General features: G+C 39.6%; 1 protein-coding gene across 3 annotated transcripts in view; it reads left to right on the plus strand.

Moving 5' to 3' along the window:
- The window catches only part of usp54b (ubiquitin specific peptidase 54b), a 108,347-nt gene extending 84,092 nt beyond the window's left edge, over positions 1-24,255 (plus strand). For 2 of the 3 annotated variants that reach the window (XM_041816126.1, XM_041816127.1), the window contains 5 exons: positions 3,852-3,999; positions 8,920-9,719; positions 14,788-14,915; positions 14,996-15,127; positions 22,114-24,255. In XM_041816126.1, coding sequence (XP_041672060.1) covers positions 3,852-3,999; positions 8,920-9,719; positions 14,788-14,915; positions 14,996-15,127; positions 22,114-22,200 — 1,295 coding nt within the window. In that variant the 3' untranslated portion in view covers positions 22,201-24,255. Of the gene's footprint in view, positions 1-3,851; positions 4,000-8,919; positions 9,720-14,787; positions 14,916-14,995; positions 15,128-15,336; positions 15,477-22,113 lie in introns of all 3 variants that reach the window. The other variant, XR_005993489.1, reaches the window with a different exon arrangement.
- Positions 24,256-24,568: the final 313 nt, after the last annotated feature.

Consider the following 24,568-nt stretch of genomic DNA (forward strand, 5'->3'; position numbering starts at 1 on the left):
CCAGATTAATAATACCATTAATAATAGTTTATTTATATAGCACTTTTTAAAACACACAGTTACAAAGTGCTTCACAAATCTCAGAAAAGGCAGACAAACAAGCAACCAGACATACCCATAATAAATCACATCAACTAGCATTCATTCAGTCACAAATTCAAGCAATAAGCACAGAGTTGTATAATTTATAAAAACACTAATTTATGATAATTTATGAGTTTTTAGTAGCTTTTTACTTGAAACCACAGTTTTTCGGCCAACCTGATATTATGGAGAAGGCTGTTCCAAAGTTAAGGGGCTGCCCCTGCAAATGTGCAAATCACCCCAGGATTTAAAAAGAGAGCCATTCAAAGGCCCTGATCAGATGATTGGAGAAAGCGAGTGCTATAAGAGATCAGTAATTCAGTTATATATGTAGGGCCTTGTAACTGTAACAGTGAAGAGATGCAGGAATCAGAGTGATATTGGGAATGACAGCTAAAGATATGAATGCTTCGCAGACACCCCAAGCGCACCTTTAACCACATTGGAGTAACCAAATTAAGGTCACCGCGGCGCACTGGTAAGACTTGGCCTAGGTGAAAATGTCTTCAACCAGAAGTAGCCCACCGGTGAAAATGGGCTGTTAGTGGGGGTCAGAGGACAAATCAGAGACCAAACAAAGGTCTATTTATAGTTTAGATTTAGTCAGAAAGAAAAGCTCCAGTGCTGTATGGCTGTTTATTTCAAGTGTATTTTCTCCATGCATCTACAAACCTATATGTATGTTTCTATTTTCAGAAAAGGTGTGTATGCGTGTGGGTGTGTGTGTGTGACAGATCCATGTATGAACTGCAGGTGTGCAGGTTTTCCCCCCAAGCTCAGCACTAACTAAATCTATATCAGGGATTATTATGTTGTGTCCTGTCTGTCCTACTGTGTGCTTCAATGTGTTTAGCCTCATGTACCTGACACACACACAACCACACACCCCTGAGAGAGTACACTCAACCTTGATGAAGTGAAAGGACAACTTGCGAACGAACAGATGGCCTCACTATCACTGCAGTTACGTAACAGAATTTGGTTTCCCACGTCCGTATCGATGGTTTCAGGCGGACTCGAACAGTCTGCCTCAGTGTTTTTTAGAGGACGTTACAGCCAACAACAACAACAGAGCTGCCATCAGTCTTCTTTTATTCCGTCTCCATCAATCAGAAATCTGTAAACTCCAGCCAAGATGGGAGATGGCTGCTCTTTTGTTGTCCTCTTCTTCATCTTTTTATAACAAACTAACACCATTTAAGGTGCGTTCACAAAGCTAGGCACCACATAAAACTGTGTCTGAAAAAATATCTTGTCTTTTTTTTTCCCCTGTCTGGTGTCTTTGGCTTGATGAACGTAGCCTCGACTGTGCTCCTCACCTGTCTAATCTTGATTTTTAGACTAACCAGCTATATTACAGATCAGATTGATACATCAACAGTAGAGTTGCTAAATGGGAGGAGTTTCTAGATGTGAAAGTGTTCCTCTGCACCGTTAGGTGTTCTTTAACTAAAGCTACATATAGCCTAGCTATGTTTTTTTTAAAAAAAAGCCCCAAAGCCTCATTTTGGGAATAAGAATAAGAGACCTACCTATGAGGCATTAGTTTAGCTGATAGGAAGCAATAGCCACAAGCCTCTATGTTTTAGTCTCAGTTCAAATAAAATTCTATCTTGAATGCATTTAGAAGTAAAAACACATTTATCCGATACTTTGCCTATGATTTTATCTGAAACTGAACCTAAAATGAATGGCTATCCAGCTTTCTACAAAGCATTATTTCTAGTTAATCTACCTAACCATAAACATTGCAAGCATTTGAGTAACCTCTGTCAACACATTTCACTCTATTAATGAATGCTTTCCTCTGTCTCAGAAAGGGAGTGCTGTAATTTGCCAGTTTCCAGTTTTAGGTATTTTTTAAAATTCTAATTTATTCATAAACAAAGTTGGGCACTTACATTCATGAAATAACAACATTGTAAACATTAATAAGCAACATTTCATGAATAAAACAGAGAAAAACGGCCAGCAGTCTAATCCAGGATTAAGTTATGTATAGACTAATTTTAGAAGAAGCTACATGAACAGTGCTTCATTAGCTTTTGCTAAAGCTAACATAGCTATGCTAGCTGCTTAATTGTCATTACTGCATAAGCCAATGTAGATAAGTTAGCTTTAGCAACGAAGATTGAGCAAATGTATCTAAAGCAAACCTAAGAGTGTAGCAACATAGATTGCATATCTATGTAGCTTACATAGCTGCTTTGTGAGCTTAGCTTAAGTGCATTAACTATGTAGCTATGATAGGTTAATAGCTCCCTTATCTATAGCTAAATTAGCTTTGGCAACATGAGCTTTAGCATATATAGGTACTGTAGATATGTAGCTTATGTAATTGTTAAGCTTTAGCTACTGTGTATTAGCTATGTAGCTATGTTAGCTATGTAGCTTACACAGCCAATGGAGCTACACAAGCTATGCTAGCTACATTGGAATATTTCATGGAGGATGGGCTTTTACTTTGCTTTCTGAAAAGTTTTTTAAATCAGGTTTGGCAGGGTCATAGGTGTCGTAACTTTAGGTGTCCCAACTCTTTCCTTAGCCCTTACCATAACCCTAAACAGAAATTTAATCCTATTTTATTTTGGCAGTTTGGGCATGTATTTCCATGTGAGCTATATGGTATCTCAGATAAACAGCCTACAGCCACACTGTCTTAAACCGAATGTTTAGCAAGATTTCTATTAAGCGTTGATTTTAGCTAATGTAGCTTAGCATTAGCAGTGCAGGTTAGAGAGTTAGCTCTATTAACACGTTTCACTCTATTGTTGAACTCTTTTGGATGTGATAAATGCATCTTAATCCAATAATTTATCCAGAATTTAGAGACGGAATGGTTATCAAGATTTGTACAATGAATTATTTTTTGCCACTGTAGCTCACCATAAACAGCACAAGCAAGCGAGTTAGCTCTGTTGCCACATTTCACTCTAATATTGTATGCTTTCCTCATGAAATAAAATACACATTTATCCAGTGATTTATCTATAATGTAACCTGAATTTGATCCTAGGCTTAATGGTTTTCCCTCTTACTTCAAAGCATTATGTTAAGCTAATGTAGCTCAGCGTTAGCAACACAAACAACTGAAATTTTTGTGCTTTGGCATTTTTTAAGATCTGTTATGTAACACTTTTTTGCTGAAAAAAAAAGCAGAGTAAGAGACACATTTATCTTTGATTTTCTTAATTATTCAGTCAGAATCTGGGCGCTACATATAGTTTACAAGGTTTCTACAAAGTAGACAAAGCACGATGTACCTTGCCTGTAGCAATGCAGCTTAACCACCGACTGTTTTGTCTCTTTTTATTTCGAAATCTAAATTCTGTTTTGTGTTGACTTTGACTTATATATCATGAATTATATGATGTATCCATTTTTTAAAAGCAATATTTTCTAGCATTGTTGCTAATATTTTGTGTGTATGATTTAACTAATCCAACAAGGTTTAATTTACAGTGCTAAGAGGATTCACAAAATCAGTCCTCCCACTTTGCAACTCTGTTTATGTGTAAAATTAACAGACGTATTAAGAGGAGCGTAATGCATGCTAGCCCCCTCATAACCACTCCTTCTGCTCTGCTTCTGTTTTCTCTCTTTTGTCTTATCTGTTCTTTTATCCTCTTCTTGTCTCTGTCCTCATCTTTTACTGTTTCTCCATTTTTTTACTTTTCCATTTACACTCTTTCTTTCCCTACCACTCTGTCGTTTTATCTTTCTGTCTTTCTCCTTTTTATCTCCCGCTCTGTTGTTAACATCCTCAGCTGTGCTCAGACCCCTGCATGAGGCTAACGCTCATAGCGGATTGGCTGTAGCTGCGTGCATGAGGAGCACTGGGGTCCCAATCAAACGCGGGCAGGATCAGGAAATGGAACAGGAGACAGGAAGCGCCCGCCCACAGGGGCCTCGCAGGTACCACCACTGTCCCCCCCTTATGTGTCTGAAGCAGGTGCCTGTCTTAAAACCACCTCAGACCCTCCCCTCCCTCCCCCACTTGGTGTGTGTCCTCAGCGCTAGCTGCCCCTGAACGCCTCAAGACTCCTCTGTGTGTGTCCTATGGGTGCTGGCTGTCCAAAAACACCTCAACACCCTCATGTGTGTGTCTTCAGCTCTGGCTGCACAAAAAAATCCCAGAACCCCTTGTTTTTGTACCCCCAAGCACTGCACTCTCACATCCTGCTGTATGTGTGTGAATGTGTGTGTGCTTTTAAACACACACTTTTGACTTTCTACAGTAACTTCTGATCCTCTGAGTGTTTGTGTGTTTGTTGCAGTGCAGTAAAAAAAAAAACCTGCTTTGCTGGGCTCTGTGTTGCCATCGAGAATAAAGAGAGAGAGAGAGAGTTTCTCTGCTTCGCTGTGCTTCACTGCCTCCCCTCATTGTTGTTGTGTTGCTCTTTGTAGCTGTGTGCTGCCAAGGCTTCCCTCTGCTCTTTGTGCGCTGCTGATCTGTCCTTCTGTGCACTGGAAAGCTGCAGTCTGTGTGTTGTGTGCTTCTGCAACTGTGTTTCTATGTTCCACCATGCGACTGTACTCACAGATCCTGTTTCTGTCTTTGCTGCTGTTTGTGTGTTACTCTTGATTCAGATGGTTTCCCTCCTGATGTGTCAGTGTTGCTGTTTAAGGAGGAAGGGAGCCTCAGTAGGGAAGTTCTTCTAAAGCTGAATCCCCCTGCTTCAGGGTGAACTTCGGTACAAGACCTTGAACTCGATGAATTTAGGAACATGTTAATGCATCTGCCGTTTAAAGTAATAGGAGGTACAGTGCCTATAAAATTATTCACACACTTGGATGTTTTGCTCTTTTATTGATTTCATAGATCATTCATGATCAACATAATTTAGCCTTTTATGACAAAAATGACCAAAAGATTTCTTTAATGTCAAAGTGAAAACGTATTTCTACAAAGGAATGTCAGTTGAACAAAATATTGTAATATAGAATAAATGATTGCATAAATATTCGTTCAACCCCAAGGTCCAGTCCCTGGTTGATCATTAACTGAACATCCCCTAGAGTTCAGTTAAATCCATCGTCAAGAAATGAAAGGAATAGGGCACATGTCTAAATCTGCGTAGATTAGCCCGTCATTACAAACTGAGTGACTGTGCAAGAAAGAGACAAATGAGAGAGACCACCGAGACACCGATGACTCCTCTAAAGGAGTAAAAAACTTTATGTTATAGTGGCAAAGAGAAAGCCACTGTTAAAGAAAACTCAGATTAAATTGCCGTTAGTGTTTGCCAAAAGGGGAGTGGGAGACTCCATGGTCAAGCAGAAGAAAATTATTTTGTCAGATGAGACCAAAATGTTGCTTTATGGCCATCAGACCAGATGCTATATTTGACAGACGCCAAACATTGGACCTCATCACAAACCCACCATCTCTACTGTGTAGCACAGTGGTGGCAGCAGCATGCTGTGGGGATGCTTCTCAGCAGCCAGCCCTAGAAGGGTAAAATGAATGTGGCAAAACAGAGGAAAATCCTGGAGGACAATCTTATTAAGTCTGTAAGAGAACTACAGCTTGGGATAAAATTTATTTTCCAGCAAGAGAATGACGTGAAGCATGCAGCGAAAGCTACATAGAAATGATTTAAAGACAACAAGATGAATGATCTTGCTGAGTCGATTCAGTAGAGAATTTGTGGCTGGATATGAAAAGGGCTGTTCATACCCGAATCTAACGCAGCTTGAGCAGTTTTGCAAAGAAGAATGGAGTAAAGTTGCAGTGTCCAGATGTGCATGCCTGACTGAGACCTTTCCACACAGACTCTATGCTGTGATTGCAGCCAAAAGTTGCATCTATTGAAGGGGGTGAATATTTATGCAGTCACTTATTTTACCTTACATATTTTTGTTTAATTGACATTACTTTGGAGAAATCTGTTTTTACTTTGACATTTAGAAGTTGTTTTGTTTTGTAATTTTTGTCATAAGCAAAAATTAAATTGACCATGATTGATTTATAAAATCAATAAAAAGGTAAAATATCTAAGGGAATGAATACTTTTTTTAGGTACTGTGGATCTTGTTCAGCAAGTTTTATACAGCTACAAGACAGGTATGAAAAGCGAAAATAGAACTAAATCACACAGTTGTTTTTTTAATCATAATTCTATCGTAGTATTGTATAAACTATCAAATAATTCCTTGTAATATTGTGGCAGTTCTCTAGAAAGAGGGTGGCATTTTACTCAAGGGTACCCCTAGGGCTTAACGCACATTTTTCTTGCTCAGCAGCCACTGTGGCTAACAGTTTTCTAAAGTTACTAGCCATGCTGTGCTGATGGTGTTAATATCAAGCCTTGTTTCTAAAACTAACTCTAACCTAACCTCGTAATATTGCTGCAGTTCTCTGGTAATTAGGTAGTATTTTACCAAATAATTTCTTAAGAATGAGATGATAATTTTCTCTATATGTTTTTTTTTCCATTTCCAGGTAAAGTCTTTATTTTGGCTCACTAAATTAAAGTAAGCCCTTCCTGAATAAATTTCAAGTAACTGCAGGGTTAGAGTAAAATACTACCCAATTACAAGAGAATTGCCACAATATTACAATGAATTACTTGATGATTAATACATTTTTACAAGGTAATTACTTCCTTAATAAAACTGAGTTTTAACTTAGTAAAATGCCAACTTACTACCATGTAAATTCTATCTTATTCTCTGGAAATAACTAGATAATTACACTTAAAACTGTAAAATTACGAGGTAAAAGGGCCCCCTTAAATAAAGTGCTGAACATAATTTCAAATTAAGATTTGCAGAACAGCTCTCAAGAAGGGACTTGTAGACATAAACTTAATTTTTGCTCATTTATGAGACACAAAAAGGACTTCAAAATGTCAAAATTCACCAACCTCATTAAAATAAGAGAGACTGCATCATCCTAAAAGATGTTTCATCAAAAGTGTATTGAGACTCTTGAAAACCTTCCTTCCTGCACATTTTGCTGCAGCAATTTAACCCTGTTGAATTGATGGATATTCAACTTAGAGGCTATGATTAGATTCTTTAACTATGTTACATAATGTCAGATTTACTCTAATTTTCATTACACTTCACTTGAACTGGAGCAAAATTAGTTAGAAACTAATCAACTGTAAATCCAAACTGTTAACAGGATGAAGGGATGAAAGGAGGGAAAGGGGAGGAGGTGATGCTCAGTGCTCAGCCTTTTTTATTACCTCCCTCCTCTCCTCTATTGATCAACACAAGCCTCTGATTTATAGCTTGCTGCTGCAAAGCCTGCTGGGTAATTACTAAGACCAAAAAGAGACAGGGAGAGTTAACATGGGGGATGGGGGCGCTCACGTACACACACACACATGCAGTTGTCTTCAGAAATAGACGCTCAAATTTACTGACTTGCTGTTCGCACATACCAATACACACAAGTTTACTACACACGCATGCACTGCCATGGTGAGGAATATGTAGCACGTCTCTGCATAGAGGATCCTCTAATGTTCAACATATATCATATCAGTGTATGTAAATCAATAAGGTGATATAGTAGCCTACTAAGGCTGGGTGACTCCAGACAGAGAAGGCCACATTTATCCTCAGTGTGAGATTCAATGTATCAGTGTTAATTTCATCGACTAAAACTATGACTGAAAATGTTCATTGACTGCATTGTTCCTATAAGGAAAACCACACAAAAACAAGCTAAAAATAGATCTTAAGTGTTAAAAAACATAAATTTAATGATCATCCAGGAGACTTAAAAGTTAGTGCTATACTTTTGGAACATTCAAAATTCATGAAATTTTCTCCATTAAGATATGTTAGGATTGTCATCAGTGTATTTTAAATCAATGACCAAAATCTTGACCAAAGTGTATTAAAAGGGGCATAAAGCATGCGATTAATCACGATTGAAAAAATTAGTGCACTATTTGTGGACCTTAATAAATCTGGGTTAACTCTATTAATTGTGAGAGCCCTAATTTATATCAATTATATAATTTGGCTGATTAAATTAGCCTTAAGAAAATAAATGCCTTGACTAAAAGTGAACACTACAGTGAATAGACTTTATTTGACTAAAACTGGAAAAAAACGGTTTACAAGGCTGTAAGTCAAACAAATAGGACAAGTTACTGCTGTGACTGAAGTAGATAAATCAAAATATGTGATCCAGATGCACTGATTCATGCATCATATAATTTCCTACAGGCCTACAAGAGAGAACAGTTTATGTCTAATCTATCTAATATAGTGTTTGTTGTAATATTAAACCATCTGTTACTTGTGTTTTTTGGCAAATACATGGTTTGAGGAACTTAGAATAATTTCATGTTAAATCGCAATATTGGAAAAGAAAATGGCAATTAAATTTTTTCCCAAATGATTCAGCCCTAGTTAATGATAACTGAAATGTGACTAAAACTAAAAGTAATTTTAATCTTAAGAATAGATCTGGCATAGCTGCCAAATTACACAGCATTGCACTTGCTGTTTTATACTCAGATTAATTTTTTTTTTTTTTTACTATCTGAGTTGAGAAAGTGAAGTTTGATGATTCTGCAGAGGAGCTGAGCTAGTGCCTGACTCATGAGCAGCATGTTTGTGTAATCTCCACACACAAGGCCATGCTTGCACAGGCTGCATCATTGTGTGTTTGTATCTATTTGCGCTTTTGTGTGTATGAGAGAGAGAGCTTGTTTATCCTGGTCGGCTGTTGTGACCTTCCCTCTCTGCAGTAACTCACCTGACGTCAGAGCAGCTCTCTATTTTTTTTTTTTTTTTTTTTTTTTTTTTTTGGATTTGTTTCCCCGTGCTGCCCGCTGAGTGACATCCCCCCTCTTCTCTGTCCTCCAGTGAACAGCCTGGCCCGGTCCAAGTATTGCTGACGCCCAATCAGGAGGAGGAAGAGGACCAGGCGACGCCCAATCAGGACGCTGCTCTGGGCCAAGGCCCGCCCCCTCCACCCTATCGGCCTCCACTCACCCTCAGCATCCCTCACCCGTGTGCCCCTTCCAGCCGGAGGGAGGAGGAGGAGGAGGGGGAGAAGGAGGGGGAGGAAGGCGAGGATGGGAGGAAGGGGACAGGGGTGAGGCTGTGCGAGCTGCTGCAGGCAGGGGGGGTGAGTGTCAGACCCCTGGGGAAGCACTTAGCCATCTCCCTGCCCTCGCTTCCTCTGCGTCTCTGGGATACACACACCACACATGTCGCACACTACACACACCTTGAACCTACACGCCCTCCCCCTCCTCCCTCCTCTCCTCCCCCGTCTCCCCCTCTGGAGGCCTTGGGGCAAAGGAAACCTCTCACGCCTCTCTGGCAGCCACCCCAGCCCCAGTCCCCAACGGGCGCCGTGCAGCATTGGCCGATGCACGGAGCGACCACCGCGGACAGCGGAACGCGTCATTGGTCCTCCTGGAGTTTGGACCGGCCTGACGCCGTGGTGACGCCATACGACACGCCACCTGACCGCTGCGTTCCCATCAGGCCGCAGACCTCCAGTCAGCACTACAGCTTCAGTTGCCAGTCTTCTCCAGGGCACTACAGCTCCCAGCATGCCCCAGGGCAACACAGAGATCCCTGCTGTGACCGAGAAGAGGCTGAGCTGTCGGAGCTTGACTCCCTTTACCAGGCCAGTCTGCAGGCTGGGAGGACAGGTAGTCACACCTTTACACACAATTACACAAACTCACGCAGAGTTGTTTTGTCATAAACAATTAACTGACTGAGACTTTTAAATTGAAAGATCAATAAGTCATACATATACTTCAAAAGTCAATTTGAAACGCTGAATTCAAATCAATCATTCTTTTATGTTTATTGGCATTTCATTTGTATTTTGGGTAGGGATGAGCACAGTTAGCTTGCTCTTTAAGTAGTTGGAACCAGAATGACTAGTTTGTTAACCTAGTTCCTAATACTTTTAAAATAATGTCAGCCTTATAATCCCAGTCCAATGTTCTGTCTAAACTGTCATGCAGCCACCCACCACTAGTAGCCCCCATAACTCCAGTGTGTGGGTACTGCCATAATGCTCTCAAACCCAAAGGCAAACAGAGCAAACTGATAACACTGATAGCAACCTGCTTAGCTAAGTTTTGATAAAGAAATGGGGATAAAGTCGTACGCAGGCAGTGTTACATTAAACTCACACAACTGAAGAAAGATCTGTGATGACTAAAACTAACATAAACTAAGTTTAGTTTTTGTCAGGATGACCAATACTAGACTAAAATGTAATGTAGTTTTCATTGGAAAACTCAAAATCTGTGATATTTCTCCACTCTGGGTAAATCTGTCAAAATACAATGCTTCTGTGTCTCTTCTGCCTCTCAGCTGTCGAAAGCAGGGTGCATGGAACACACTACCATGATTTGGTACCAGATTTAGGCAAGAAAATAGATACTTGGGCTAAAAGTAAAGACTAAACTGTGAGGACTTTTTGTGGACTAAAACTAGATTGAAATGTTTTGAGTTTTCATTGACTTAAACTAGACTATAACTAAAACGGGTAGAAATTACTACAATTTGACTAAAACTAAGATGCATTTCATTTAAAGACTAAAACTAAGACTAAAATCAAAATTAGCTGCCAAAATTAACACTGGTCAACATGTGATTCCCCACTCTCTCATCCCTGTGTTCTACTCTACTCAGCATTAGAAGCCCAAAAATAAATCTTTTAAAAAAGGAACAAACAATTCATACAGAAAAAAACTTACAAATGTATTTGTATTTTGGTATGTGTCTCTTGGTTAGTAGTGTATTTGACAGCATTGAAGGCAGTAAAATGCACAACCACATATCTTGGGTTTCCACAATGCCAGTCATTTATTTTAAACTACACCTCAACCTTGCAAAGCCTGGTTGAATGACCTCTGTTATTTATACATAAAAGAAAGTTACCTGAACTGCTTGTTACTTTTGATTCATGAGGTTTAAAAAGGAAAACAGGAGCTTAGTTACAGACAGGCACCATGATACAAACGCCACTTCAACTGACTAAAGGATAGATAAAAGCCTCCAAGCCCATCCATAAGGGGGGACAAAGGGGAGAGCTTTCTGGGGCCCAGTCAAATTGGGGGCTGATGGAGGTCAGGAAAATCATGGTCCATTGTAAAGCTAAGGTGTAATAACCAAATTTATAGTTATTATTTTTTATTTTAAAAAATAACTACTTTTATCAAAGCAACAAAAAAGTATTTTTATTCATGCTGTATAATGTATCCTTTTTCAAAATATAAACCTCATTTATAAAAACGGAATTACCCTTTTATTGGTAAAGTTATTAATGATGATGGACACACTGACCTAAACGATTAAGAAAGTAATGTCAGACTCCATAGCTAAGCCAGGATGTTCATAAACCTAAGGATGCCAGGAAAGAAAGTAAAGGAAATTGAGACAACATTAATGACAAAAATATATAAATAATTGTGAAGATAGGCAAAAAAAAAATGGGTGAATAGTGGCAAAAAAGGGTTTAAAGGAGCAAAAAAGGTGACAATAATAGGCTGAAAGTGGCAAAAAATTGATTTTAAGTGGTAAGAAAAGGTGAAAAAAAGTGGCACAATGAAGAAAAACTTGCCAAAGTGGATAAAAACTGTTAGAAAAAAAAAAGGGGCATGTGGTGGCAAAAATTAGTTCAAATGGGTTTAAAGTGGAAACAAGAAGTGGCAAAAATGTGTGGACAACACCTTGAAACACACCTGGAAAGGCGCATTCACTGGGTTTTTCAGGGGCCCAGCCAATTCTGTGGGCAGGCCTGGTACCCTTTACTGATGTCTTAGCACAACTTTACATGCTCCTTTCCTGCATGTCATTCCACCTCCCCATCTCACCGATGCACTTATCACTCCACTGTCCTGTCTAAATAAAGGCATTAAAAACCTGAAAATAAATCTTTAGGGAATAAGAGCTACCAGAGAATTAGAACGCGCATAAAGACGGACTATGTAGCACTGCTAATGTTAGCCCCACTAGCACAGTCTCAATAGTATTACTTTCAATGCACTTTACAAAGTGCCACACATTTTAGTTTCACTTCTGTTTGTTTCTCTCCCTACAATAAGGAAATGTCATCTAGTTCTGATACAACTGATGCCATAGCTGCATCCACGCTCATCTCTTAACCTGCTGCCATAGTTTACAGGCTTGCAGTACAAGTAAACAGCGCCTCCAGCTACTGCGACATTCATCAGATGACGCCTGCTGGTCTCTGACTAGGGACAGGTATCAGCTTGATTCTTTGCTTGATGACATGGAATCTGGCCAGTCCACTGGCTTTGCAAGGTTATATTTCAGTGGCATCAGAAAAATCTTTGAGTTTTGAATGTGATCATTTGTTGCTGTTGTCAGAAGTTTATACATATGAAGAAATAATTATGTGGAAATGCTGCTATTCTTGGATGTGCTGGTATGAATACAATAATGAATTGAACCTTTATTATCCAAGGGGGAGATGTCTTGCAGCAAGTGCATAAAAAAATGAAAACAAAGACAGGAACAACCACATAGGCAGGCCTACTGCATAGGGTCTCAACCACCTTTAGGGGGCCTCACTTTTTGCATACCCCAGCTCATCAGACTGGTGTTTGTATGATAAACCTCAGTAAATTAATGCTCAATTTATTTTTGGAGATCAGCGCCATCAGTGATCGGTCAATATGTGCACAGTGTCCACCTGTTCTGCCTGCACAGTGCACAGAAGCACTCTTATCACATTCTCCCTTAAATCCATTTGTTGTTTTGGGACCTCTCCCATTAAACATCAACTTCTGCTGTTGTTCAGTAAGAGGATTTACCAAATACCTGTAAAGTTACCACACTGGTTCAGACCATCTTGATTAAAGACGTTACAAACATAAACTGACTTACAATCATGGGTTAGATCATGGGTGCTAACGAGTACTGACTTCTTATGTGATTTAATAAAAGATACAGCTTATAAAGTGAGTGAGAACTGAGCACAGGGGATAAACATTTGTTAATATCTGGCAATTTGACATTAAGATAAGTATTCAACAGGCAGTGAATCTCAGTGATCGTTTTTGTGATTCCTACAATCCTCTAAATCAGTGGTTGGTGGGTCGGGGTCCAAAAGTGGGTGTCGCTGAGCATTTTTCAGTGTGTCTGGAAAAAAAACGATGTCAACAGTCTATGAAGAAAGTGCAACCCTACCATTGATTTTACTTTGTTTTATTGTGATATTGAGTAAATTTAAATGTTTTATCGATATTCAAATCACATATCTCCTTTTCTTGCTATTTTTACCATGATAATGAAGTAATTTCTCAAGATCTCTGGAAACTTGGCTAAAATGTGCATGTTATCATGGGGAAAGGGGGGTGATAAGCATATCAGTTTTACCCCATCACTTGTTCCTGTCATAAATTCTGTTCTATCCAAGACCTTAAGTGCAGCATTCTTATTTACTAAATGTGCATTGTTGAAAATTGTTGGAAATTTGGGTCGTGATTTGTCATCAAAAATATTGGTGGGTCCTGAGGTTAGACCAGTTGAGAATCACTGCTCTAAATGAAAAGGCTAACTACCCACAATCCCCTGCATGTAGCTATGGCAACATAAATTGATAAGACCAAAAAAAAATATGGATTAACTCATACAATGAGCTTAGCATAAAAAAACCTCTCTGTTTTTTGGCAAATTGTGCTGCAGGGACGTGCCTTGATTTGCTTAATCATACTTGTGTGTAATTTAATTTTTTGTTTTATTCTTAAAAATGCATTTTTGTTTTTTGCGTGCGAGTTTTTTTGGTTGGTTGAGAATATCTTGATTTTATTGATTTACATTGCTTATTTCTATTTTAGTTTTTTCAAGCATCTTACACCATCTGTGTGTTGCATTGTGTTTTAGTAAAAAAAAAAAAAAAAAGACATGCACAATAGTTAAAGGGTACTGGGTTTCTCAGAGGAAGATAATGTTAGCCCAGAACATAACTTGTTGCTAACAAATGCTTGATACAGGAGTATCAGTGACGAGCATCAGGCTGGATAGCTTGACCCTCATCCCCGGTTTGTGGCGCCATGATGAATCCTTGCATGCCTAAAACTACACATGACTTATCTCAGGTTCTGTGACAAAATTGCCTTGACTTTGTTTTTTATTATTAAACTGACACTTAGTTGTACTCTGATTTTGTAAGGGCATCATGCAAAGTAGAGGACCTGCTTAACACCCTTTAAATAGGGCCACATTTTGCTTTGCAAACAGGACAACATATGTCTAAAGATCACTGATGTATGTTGGTTTTGTTTCCGTTGAAATGTCTAGCTTTTCTCTTTTTTTATTTTGTTCATTTTTTGCATTTGTTTTTATCCCAAGCATCTTTTAAAGACTCTGGGCCTGCTCACAAAATACTTCAGAAAATCACAGAACTTTTTAAATTCCATCCAAAATCAGAACTCTCCAAGGACACTTTGAAGGATAGTGGTTATTAATTGATGCAAAAGTCATAAATACTTTTTAGCTTGCCGCAATTCTGCATCTATTTGAAAAGAAAACATCTTGTGCTAGTTAGTTTAAAAGTCTTACTCTGTTTAGTATTGCTGATGTGGAACTGATTAAAAAATCTATTAATAAATGTTGTAATTATCCACATGGTGTGGAAGATCACTTGTAAATATGATTGTTGTAATTAGCGGATATTCTCTTGTAGAGGCTCTCTTGTCTGACCTCCAGCCTGACCTGGCTGTGTGTTTTCAGGCTGCAGCCCCTCAGAGAGACTCATATCCAGGGTGGGAGGGCAGGCTCGCTCCAAGACCCCCAACGCAGACATGGAGAGGAGTGTGTACGGGGCCGACTGCACCAGCACCCCCACCTACCTCAACAAGGTAGCGTCAGCATCTCCATTTCTTCAGACACCACATGTCTACAAATCCCAGGTTCCGACTCACATGTTCTCCCTCTGCAGCCAATGATGTTGCGGGATCTGCGTTTGGGGGCTGAGCCTGATGATGGGGAGAACCTGAGGCGAATCGGACGCAGCCTGAGCGGCTCAGTGGTGGCCCCACGCCGCAGCCGTCTGACTGCAACCCGCAGCTTTGTGAGTGTGACTTCCTGAGCTCTGCTGCCCCCTTGTGGCTGTGCTACTGAACTGCACCTGGCTGATGTCCCGCCTCTGCACTTTACATATTGCTTTTCCCTGTGCTCTTCTCCCTCGCTGTTTGTCTTCCTTTTGTCCTGCTTTTTCGATCTCCAACCTGTCGTCCTCTCTCTCTCTGCCTCTCTCCTCTCGCTGTCTCTCTCTCTAAGGTGAAGCAGGCTGATGTCAGTGCCTCGCCTTGCTTACTTCCTCTCTTCTGAGTCCCTGTTGCTATTCCACCACTGTCATCTTCTCCATCCTCCTCATCACCAACACCTTCTCATCACCACCTCCCTCCACTGCTTCACAGGTAAACACTGCGCTGGGCTCGCATGACGATGTTACTTGCACTATTTAAAGCAAAGCAACCTGCATCTGCTTGGTTTGAATAAGGTCTGACGAGTAAAGTAAATATGTTTTTGATAGCATTTTGGGTCAGCATTTTATTTTTTGGCAAACCAGAGTCATGCGGCAGAAAAGTAGGCTAAGCCCCTTTTTGCACATAGCTATATCCCCTGAAGTGCACTGATTTTTAATAATCGCTGTGAAGAGCCAAAAAATATTTTTAACCATCTGCAGATCTGCTATGTGTCAACTTTAATTAAAACTTCACTGCAAAAACTCAGGTCTGGCAAGTGTATTTATCTAAGTTTTATTTTAAAATGTACAATTTCAAATATTGTCTCAACAAGTCCAGATAAAAATCATATTTCAAGACATAAAAGCATAAAAAAGAAGACCTGCATTGCTATGAAGTTGAAAATCTGCTATCTAAACTATCTGTTGAGTATCTTCAAATGACGTATTAACCAACTAAATCATTCATTATAATGTAATTTGCATTTTCTAGTCTTTCTGCAGATTTCTGATGCATTTTGAAACATTTTGTTCCATTACTCAGCCAAAACAGGATTTCCATGTTTTAAATTCATTTGATTATTTCCTTATTAGCACCTTAATCAGAAGCCCTTGATTAAGGTTATTTCAAACTTTTAAAGGCATTACTTTGTTACAAGATGACACTTGAAGCGCTTCCACATTGCTAGTTCTGTTGATCTGGTCCAAATAATGGACCAATTTGTTGTATTGTTACATAATTATCTTTGTCACGTATCGTCAGTGTTCACATGAGGCATTTACAAGTGGATCTGCAAGGAAATGCTCTCTAATTGGTCAAAATTTCTTGTGGTTTATGATGCATTGAAAAAAAAGAATATACATTTTTTTCCCTGTTTTGATTCAAGAAATGAACCTTTCATATATTCTAGATTAAACTGAAACAAAGTAAAATATGTTTAAAACTTGTTTTAATCTTGATGATTACGACTTATGGCTCACAAAAATACATTGTCTCGAAATCTTAGAATATCGCAAAACATCCGTCCCAAAAAGGATTTATAACACAGAAACGTGTTTTTTTATGCTAATTTATACTCTCAGTAATTGTCTCTCATCCTCCTCTTGATATTTTCCCAGAGGTTCTCTACGGGTTTCAGGTCAGACCAGTTGACCGGCCAATCAAACACAGTAATACCATGAACAGCAAACTGGTTTCTGGTAGTCTTGGCTTCACTGTGGACAGGTGCCAAGTCCCTCTGGAGAGGGAAATCAGTAGCTTAATAAAGTTTCTCAGCAGATGGAAGCATAAAGTGTTCTAAAACCACCTGGTAGACGGCTGAAAGTGTTGACTTTGGACTTGATAAAGCACAGTGGACCAACACCAGTAGATGACATGGCACCTAAAACCATCACTGACTGTGGAAACTGAAAACACTGAACTTTAAGCACCTTAGATTATGTGCCTCTCTGATCTTTCTCCAGGCTCTGGGGCCTTGATTTACAAATGAAATTTAAATTTTACTTTCATCTGAAAACAGGACTTTGGACCATTGAGCAACAGTCCAGTCCTTTTTCCTTTGCCCAGGTGAGAAGCTGATGATGTCTGTGGTTCAACACTCAGAACACCACACTTGTAGCCCATTTCCTGAACTGGTCTGTGTGGTGGCTCTTGATCCACTTACTCTAGCCTTAGTCCACTCCTTGTAAAGCCACCTTAAGTTCTTGAATCTGCTTTGTTTGACAACTCTCCAAAGGCTGAGCTCATTCCTGTTGCTTGTGCTCCTTTTCTTATGTCTCTTTTATTATCCAGTCAACTTTCTATAAATATTCTGACCTTCTGTGGCTTAGCCTCATTGTGGAGGATGACAATAATTGTCTTCTGGACATTTGTCAAGTCAGCAGTCTTCCCCATGATTGCTGTTGTGTGTGCTGAACCAAAATGAGAGCATGGAGACTCAGGAAACCTTTGCAAATTGGACCTTTCCACAATGGTTTTATACTTGTGAGATAGTGGATTCTTGATTTTAGTGAGCTGTGAGCTGTAATCATCAAGATTTTTTTTAAGTCTTGAAATGTTCCACTTTGAGATTAATCTAGAATACATGGAAATGCAACTCTCTGAAGTTAATCAAGCAAAATAAAATGAACTTGTACATAATATTTTATGTTTTTGAGATGTAGCTGTACACAGTCAGTGTACACCAGTCAGGAGTCACACATAAATCATGAATAAATAAGTAAAACACATAAATTTAATTCACCTGAGGGGCAGATTTTATGTGAATTGGTTAGTTCATGTTCTAACAACAAATGAAGCACTCTAGACTCCTAATAAAAGAGGACCACATTCAAGCAGTCTTGGTTTGATTGTTTGGTCCACACTGGAGTTTGATTGACAGTTTTCACCAGCATAAACAAACCGAACCAACTCAGCAGACAGGCTCGAGATTGTTTCTATCAAATCAAACAGAACAGGTGTGAAATCCTCCTTCAGATCTCTCCAGATCTTGCTTTTTAGTGTGACATTCAGGGATATTAGCTTAATTTTTCACATTAAGAGTCAAAATCACATCTCATAATGAGAGAAGGCAAGTTTATTAACATGTAAAAATCAGCAAACATACACAGAATAATTTGAAGTACCTTATACATTTAAGAATAGAATATTTAAAAACACTCAGACCTTTGAAAGAAATATGACAGAGCAAAATAAGATTTGTTTATGTATTTCCATAATGGTGTCATTGACTTCATCCTAGAAGATCAGTCTTTAAAACTAGGCAAGGCAGGTTTTTTTCATCAAGCATTATTCATACAAAAGCAATTTAAAGGACATCATTAATTTAAGAAGAAAAAATTTAAGTCCCTGTAAAGTGGTTCAAAGAATCTGTGTGATTCTTTATGTTTGTTGTATGACAGGCCGCTGTGTTATGAACCACCAGGCCAAATTTCAGCCATAAAAAAACATCTCTATGCCTAGAAAATTAAGCTTCAAAATCGTGAAAAGTGAGGCAGTAATATCTGCTTTATGATGGGGTGGGTGTGTCTGTTGAATCACTGAAGCCACACCCACTCATGAGAAAAAGATCCTGTGCCCTTCCCAAATTAAAGGTCACATATTTTGCCCTTTTAAGAGAAGTTTATACTGGTCTCAGAGTTCTCCAAATCATGCCTGTTAAGTTTGTGGCTGAAAAAACACTCTGCAACACTTTGCATGTCTTAAAAAAAAACCTGTTTTAGTCCTGTACAGAATGAGCTGTTTCTGTGTCTGTGGCTTTAAATGTTACTAAGCTGTCTGACTCCTCCCCTGACTCCGCCCCTCTCAGGAAATGGGTGTGGCTTGATGGGTTTGGCTCTCCTGATCCACAGCTGAGAGGAGGATCAGGAGAGGAGGGCAGAACTTTCTTCCAAGTTGGAGGGGCCAACCAAATCAGGGGGCGGTACTAACTCTCCACATGACATCATGAGGGGAAAATCTGAGTGCGGCTTGTTTCAGTACAAATTTTCTGAAAGCTGGAGAAAGTGTGTGTGGTGGTGGTGGTGGGGTGGGGGGGTCTGATTCTTGGGGAGATTGTGGACAGGCCAAGTGCACATATTTTTGTTAGAAAAGCCTGAAAAGTGTTTTTTGCATAATATATGACCTTTAAACCAAGCCAGGGAAGAGGTGAACAAGTTTCTAACAATCTAAATCTAAATTCAGTCACATGTAGATCTAGGTATTTTCACGTTTTCAGCTACATCATACTAACATATGTAGGGTGTAAAGACAGAGTTTGGATTTCACTTTACAGGGACTTTGATAACATTAAGAACATTGAAAGACACAGTATTGCAAAACACCTGAATAAATTACAATCCAAAACTTATAAAAACACAAGATTTAAAATGTAAAAATAAACATGAAATGTGTCTGTCAATGATGGGTCATCTTTTTTCTACGCTCTATAGTTTAAATGTGCTCAAAAATTTCTGACTACAGATTCACCTGCTGGTCTGACCTGATTGAGATGTTGTCTGTGTAACAGCCCCCTATGATGTCTTTCTGAGGATTTAGGATTTAGCAGGAGCACTCCAACAGAGAATTCCCCCACAGTCTTTACACCTTAACCTATGTAAATGTGTAGAAATCATTAAAGTGATTCATTGAAATATATTCATGCTATTCATTTAAATTAATTAAAATTCATTCCGGTGAACTAACTGCTGGTATAAAGCAAATCTGGCAAAAGAAAGTTTTAGAATAAATTTGCAATGATATATCAAACTGAAATTCAGTTTGTGGGCCAGTGCTCCCACTAAAAGCTGAAAATTGCATTTATGAGGCTGCCTGAGGTGTTGGCACCTAAATAACAAGCAAACAAAGAAAAGGTGGTGCAAAAGTGAAGAAAACAAATCAGGGAAGAGACAGTGAACCTAAATCTAATTTGATTTCAGTCTCTTTGAGATGTGAGGGGAATCCTAATGAAACAAGAAGCAAAACTCATCAGCTAAGAACAAGACTTTCTCCCTGATATTTACAGCTGTCAGACTTAGCAGTGAAAGTTGACTTTCAAAACATGAACCCTGTTATGATCACATTTTTAGAGTATTTTGGACTAGCTCATACAAATACTGAATTCTCAAACCTGGAAAAAAAACAAACTCACCTCTCCAACTTTTCAGAACAATAGATAGAGTCTTTATTCTTACAGTGCCTCAGATATTTTCAACAAATTCTTAATTTTATAGTTGAATGGTATGTCTTGTCATTACAGCCCCTGCTAAACAGGTAAACGTGAACTGATACTGGCAGCTGCTGTTGTGTTGCTTATTATTTCACACTTGTTTGGTGCTGCTAACTTGTGATTGCCCGTGATTACTCTCTGCTATTGGCTGCTCTTTCTAATGCCCAAGCTGACCCCAATCCTTGATTCCCGCAACTTTGTGACATTTCAAGTCATTGTGTAGATTCTCTGCCCTATCCAGCTCTGTTGTCTACTTCCTGTTTTGAATTAAGGAAAAAATGCATTCAATGGGGTGCATTTATTGAGCAATTAAACCACTGTTTTCATTTCGTGGATTAATTTCACATTATTCATAGCTATTTTGGTTAAATTTAATGATGGATTTCCTTAAAAAAAAAACCTGGTCACAATTCACCATGCTCATCATGAAAAGCTTGTTGCACCTGTAAAGCTGCTCCCAGCTGAGGGCAACTGGTAATCAGCTGGCCTGGGAGGCTATATCACCATCAGTTGGCTTTCTTTGTTTTGGGGTTTAAAAGGAAAATTTGTGTTTGAGCACTAGTTTTTTAACCATACTCTTTATCTTGTGGCTCCTACCGTATTTTTGAGTGTCAAAATTTAAGTTTGTTTGTCATTGTGATAGAATTAATGGGTGGCAGTGAGGACCTATAGTCCCCTGCTAACATTTAGAAATCCATGACCCCTTTTAATTTTTGACTCCATACTGTTATTTGTGCAGCTTTGCTAGTTGCAACCTTTGTTGTACTGTAAGTTTTGTGTTTCTGGGGGGAAACGTACCAGCGTAACGATGGAGAAAAGACTCCTTTGCAAGCAGCTTGTAGTGCAAACATCTGCTTTTAACAGCTTTTCTCCCCTCTTATGTGAAATTCATCAATTAATATGGAAACAGTTCTTTACTGTTTGATAAATACACATCATGGGGTGCAGTTTTTACTGAACAGAGCCTTCAGTGCATATAAGAAGTAAGAATCAGATGTGGGCGGAGCTGAGAAGTACATCTCTACTCAACATCTTTTGTTATTGTTTTTATTGAGAGCCGTGCAAAAATGGGTACATAAAGAACAGCAGCTTAAACAGATTTACCAAAACTCAAGTATCAAAAATCTGACACTAAATATTCTAACAAAGTTTCCCTTCTGCCAGACAACCCCACCAACCTCTCAGCAGCCTCCACCTGCTGCCAAAGAACATAACTCCATACAACAGACCGCTCTCTACACAAAAACACAGAGCAAATAAACAAAGATTTACGGGGCAGACGGAGCACTCACTCACACCCAAACACAGAAAACCTCCACAAAATACAGCGTGGCTGCAACACAAGTAACTCTGCTATTAATGGAAACAACTGAAGTTGAAAAAAATTATGAACTTGGTGCAGATTTACAGGAATACTTATTTTAGTATGCAGTCATTAACAGAACATTTTATTAAATTCCTGCCACTCTCTAACTTCTAAGATAAATGAGAGGGAAATGTCTGAAATTGATGTAGAGGACATTAAGAATTTCAATGAACCATTTTAGTGTGATAAAAAGTCTGGAGATTTTTAATGAGTGCATTTCTTGTCTCAGCAGGGTTGGAAGAAGTTATATAGAAAGTTAATTTATCAAATCTTGTGGAACAAAATGTTTTAATTTAATGCCTCTGTGATGAACTTTTGTGTCTTTAAGTCGCTGGAAATCAGAGTCTGTAAATCTTGTACGCTTCTTAAAAATCAGGCACATCTCCAAATATGTGAAAAGCTCGGACTTTCTAATTGTTTGAACAGCTTAAGAGTTCATAACCTCAAACCTTTAATTTGTGCGTTCTAAGTTATATCCTCCTGCTAATTTGACCTCTGTTTTTTCTCCTTTTGTCCAGGAGCTGTCGGGTGGTGCAGGGAGTTTCTGGCTGTGTCTGACTGGGGTCAAGCTCTCTTCTGACCAGAGTCCGGCTCTGCTTCACTAACACCACCGAGACCACCTCCACCGGAGGGGCAGCGCCCGCGGGGTCCTCATCGGGCCTCGACGGACCTGGAACCGGCTCAGGAGGATCTAACAAACCTCCCATCCTGCTCCTCCTCCTCCCTCTCAAACATGCACACGCAAACACATGCACGCACACATCTGCACTGACGTAGAGCCTCCCTCAGCGCCTGCAGCACCTTGCTTCGCCCTTCCTTGCCTTCCTCCCTTCCTTTCCTTTGACCTACTATTCTGTCTATGCAGTCACTCTGACCCCCAAACTACAACCTCAACCTTTTCCCCCCTTCTTCCCGGGACTGTTTCTCGTCTCCCCCCCTGAGGTTTTTTTTCCTGAGGGTTTTCCTTGCTTGGACTCGGACCTGGAATTTCCTCCAGCAGGACCCTCAGCTCAGGGGAGGGGGCTCTTATCAAGTAGCCACGCCTCTTCCTCTTTCTTCACGGGCATTTCTTAATGGACGCACACGTAGCCGAACTGGGTCTAATTCAGATGGACAGCCATAATTTTCTCTCCTTGTTTTTTGGGGTTTGTTTGTTTTCTTCGTGTGTGCGCGCACAGTAAAACCCGCCTGAGACCGAACTCTCTAATAACTAAAAGTCATGTACAGAAAACTCATGTATGAAACCTGTATGTTAATTAATAAGACCTTATGGAATGTTGATAATGATAATTAATGAAATATTGATAAACTTTAAAGTGGTACTTCCTCATGTCTGCATTTCAAATAGAAGTGGAGTGCACTTCACAAGTGTCTAGCTGGAGTTTCCGCCCCCTAAACCGCTCGCCGACCTAATGACAGCTCTCCCGTTTCTACCGGGAGATTAAACAAGAAAAGCGCTTCTTCTTCTTTCTTGTTCTTTTAGTTCTTTTTTTCTGGCTCCCTTTGATTTGCGCTTGCTTACTTTCCTTCCAAACAGTAGCACCAGAAATAGGCCAGCAAGGGGAGGAAAGTCTTGAAAGGAATTTATAGGTTGGGAAACCAAATGCGCTTTGCAAGGTTACTCGAAAGAAGTGCACTTTTTGAAGGACTGGGAGACACTGATTGATTGTTTTACTTAAAGGCCTCAGGTGAACTTCAGTGGCACTTAAGAATTTTTTTTCTTTCACTGACACTGGTTTGGAGACCTCAGTTGTGAATAGAAAATGCTCATCTTCAGCCTGAGACAGTCTATTATGAATATGCTTTATATGATGTATATGTATTAGAGGTATATTTTCAGCCAGGGAGCTTTCTTCTTCAGAGATGTCAACCATTCCTCAGTTGTATGAACAGTTACTGAACAATTGTGACATGACTCACTCCCCCCTTTACTGAGGAGCGTTTTGACATGTGTAGAGTACGTTTATTATATGCTTTATTCTATGAAATAATCAGAAAAATAACAAAACTGGCCAATGTAAAGTTCTCCAAGAATTTACTGATGTTGATCGAACGTTGTAACTAAACCAAAGGTTGGCACTTAACTCAGAGAGCGTATTTAACATTGCTGTTTCTACTTTGATTTCAATTTTGTTGTATTTTTCTTTCTTTGTTTTTGGGTTTCTGGATGTGGGAGAATGTAGCCAATTGTAGCGCATGAGTCCGCTATGCAAATCAACCTTCCCTCACGATTTCCTGTATCAGAGACAGTGCAGGAGGCAGACACAGCCAACCCCCCCTCGGGGCGCTCTCACGGACTCTGGCAGAGACCCCGGGAGAGGAGGAGGAGGAGATCTCTCATGTTTTAATGCTGCTGGTGAACTTTGTTGTTCTGCATCTACTACTATGTTTTAACTAATGGAATGCAAAAAGAGAGCAACAAGGCAAGAGAACGAGGGAGAAAGAGAGCGATGAATGAATGTAAACTAAAGGATGAGAGTGTGTGTTTGTGAATGATGTGATGGAAGAGGAGGGAGAGAGCGGCGAAGAGCGACTTTAGATGGTTCTTTGTAGGTGCGTGTAGACTGCGTGTCAGTTCTGGGGTGGTGTTGCTCGGGGAAAGAGGGAACCTGTATTTTTGCAATAAAGTTATTACCAATGCACTCCCACAGGGGGCGTAACCACCGTACAAACTGTGTTGTCATTTGTTTGGGGAAAGAGCTGGAAACAAGAACCCTCCCATCCAACTGGAGCAGTGTCTTCTTAGGGCATGGTATTCAAATACATTTGCCTTAGTGTGGACTTGGCCACTCAGCCTCCATTCTTGTTGGAGGGCTTTCCACAAGATTTTGAGGTGTTTTTGTTGGGAATTTGTGTCCATTCAAACTACAGAGCATTTATGAGGTCAGGCACTGTGTTGGACGAGAAGGCCTGGCAACGCAATCTCAGTTCCAGTTCATCTGAAAGGTGCTCGATAGGGTTTAAGTCAGGGCT

This window comes from Cheilinus undulatus, linkage group 20, assembly GCF_018320785.1.
Source record: "Cheilinus undulatus linkage group 20, ASM1832078v1, whole genome shotgun sequence".
NCBI classification, from domain to species: domain Eukaryota; kingdom Metazoa; phylum Chordata; class Actinopteri; order Labriformes; family Labridae; genus Cheilinus; species Cheilinus undulatus.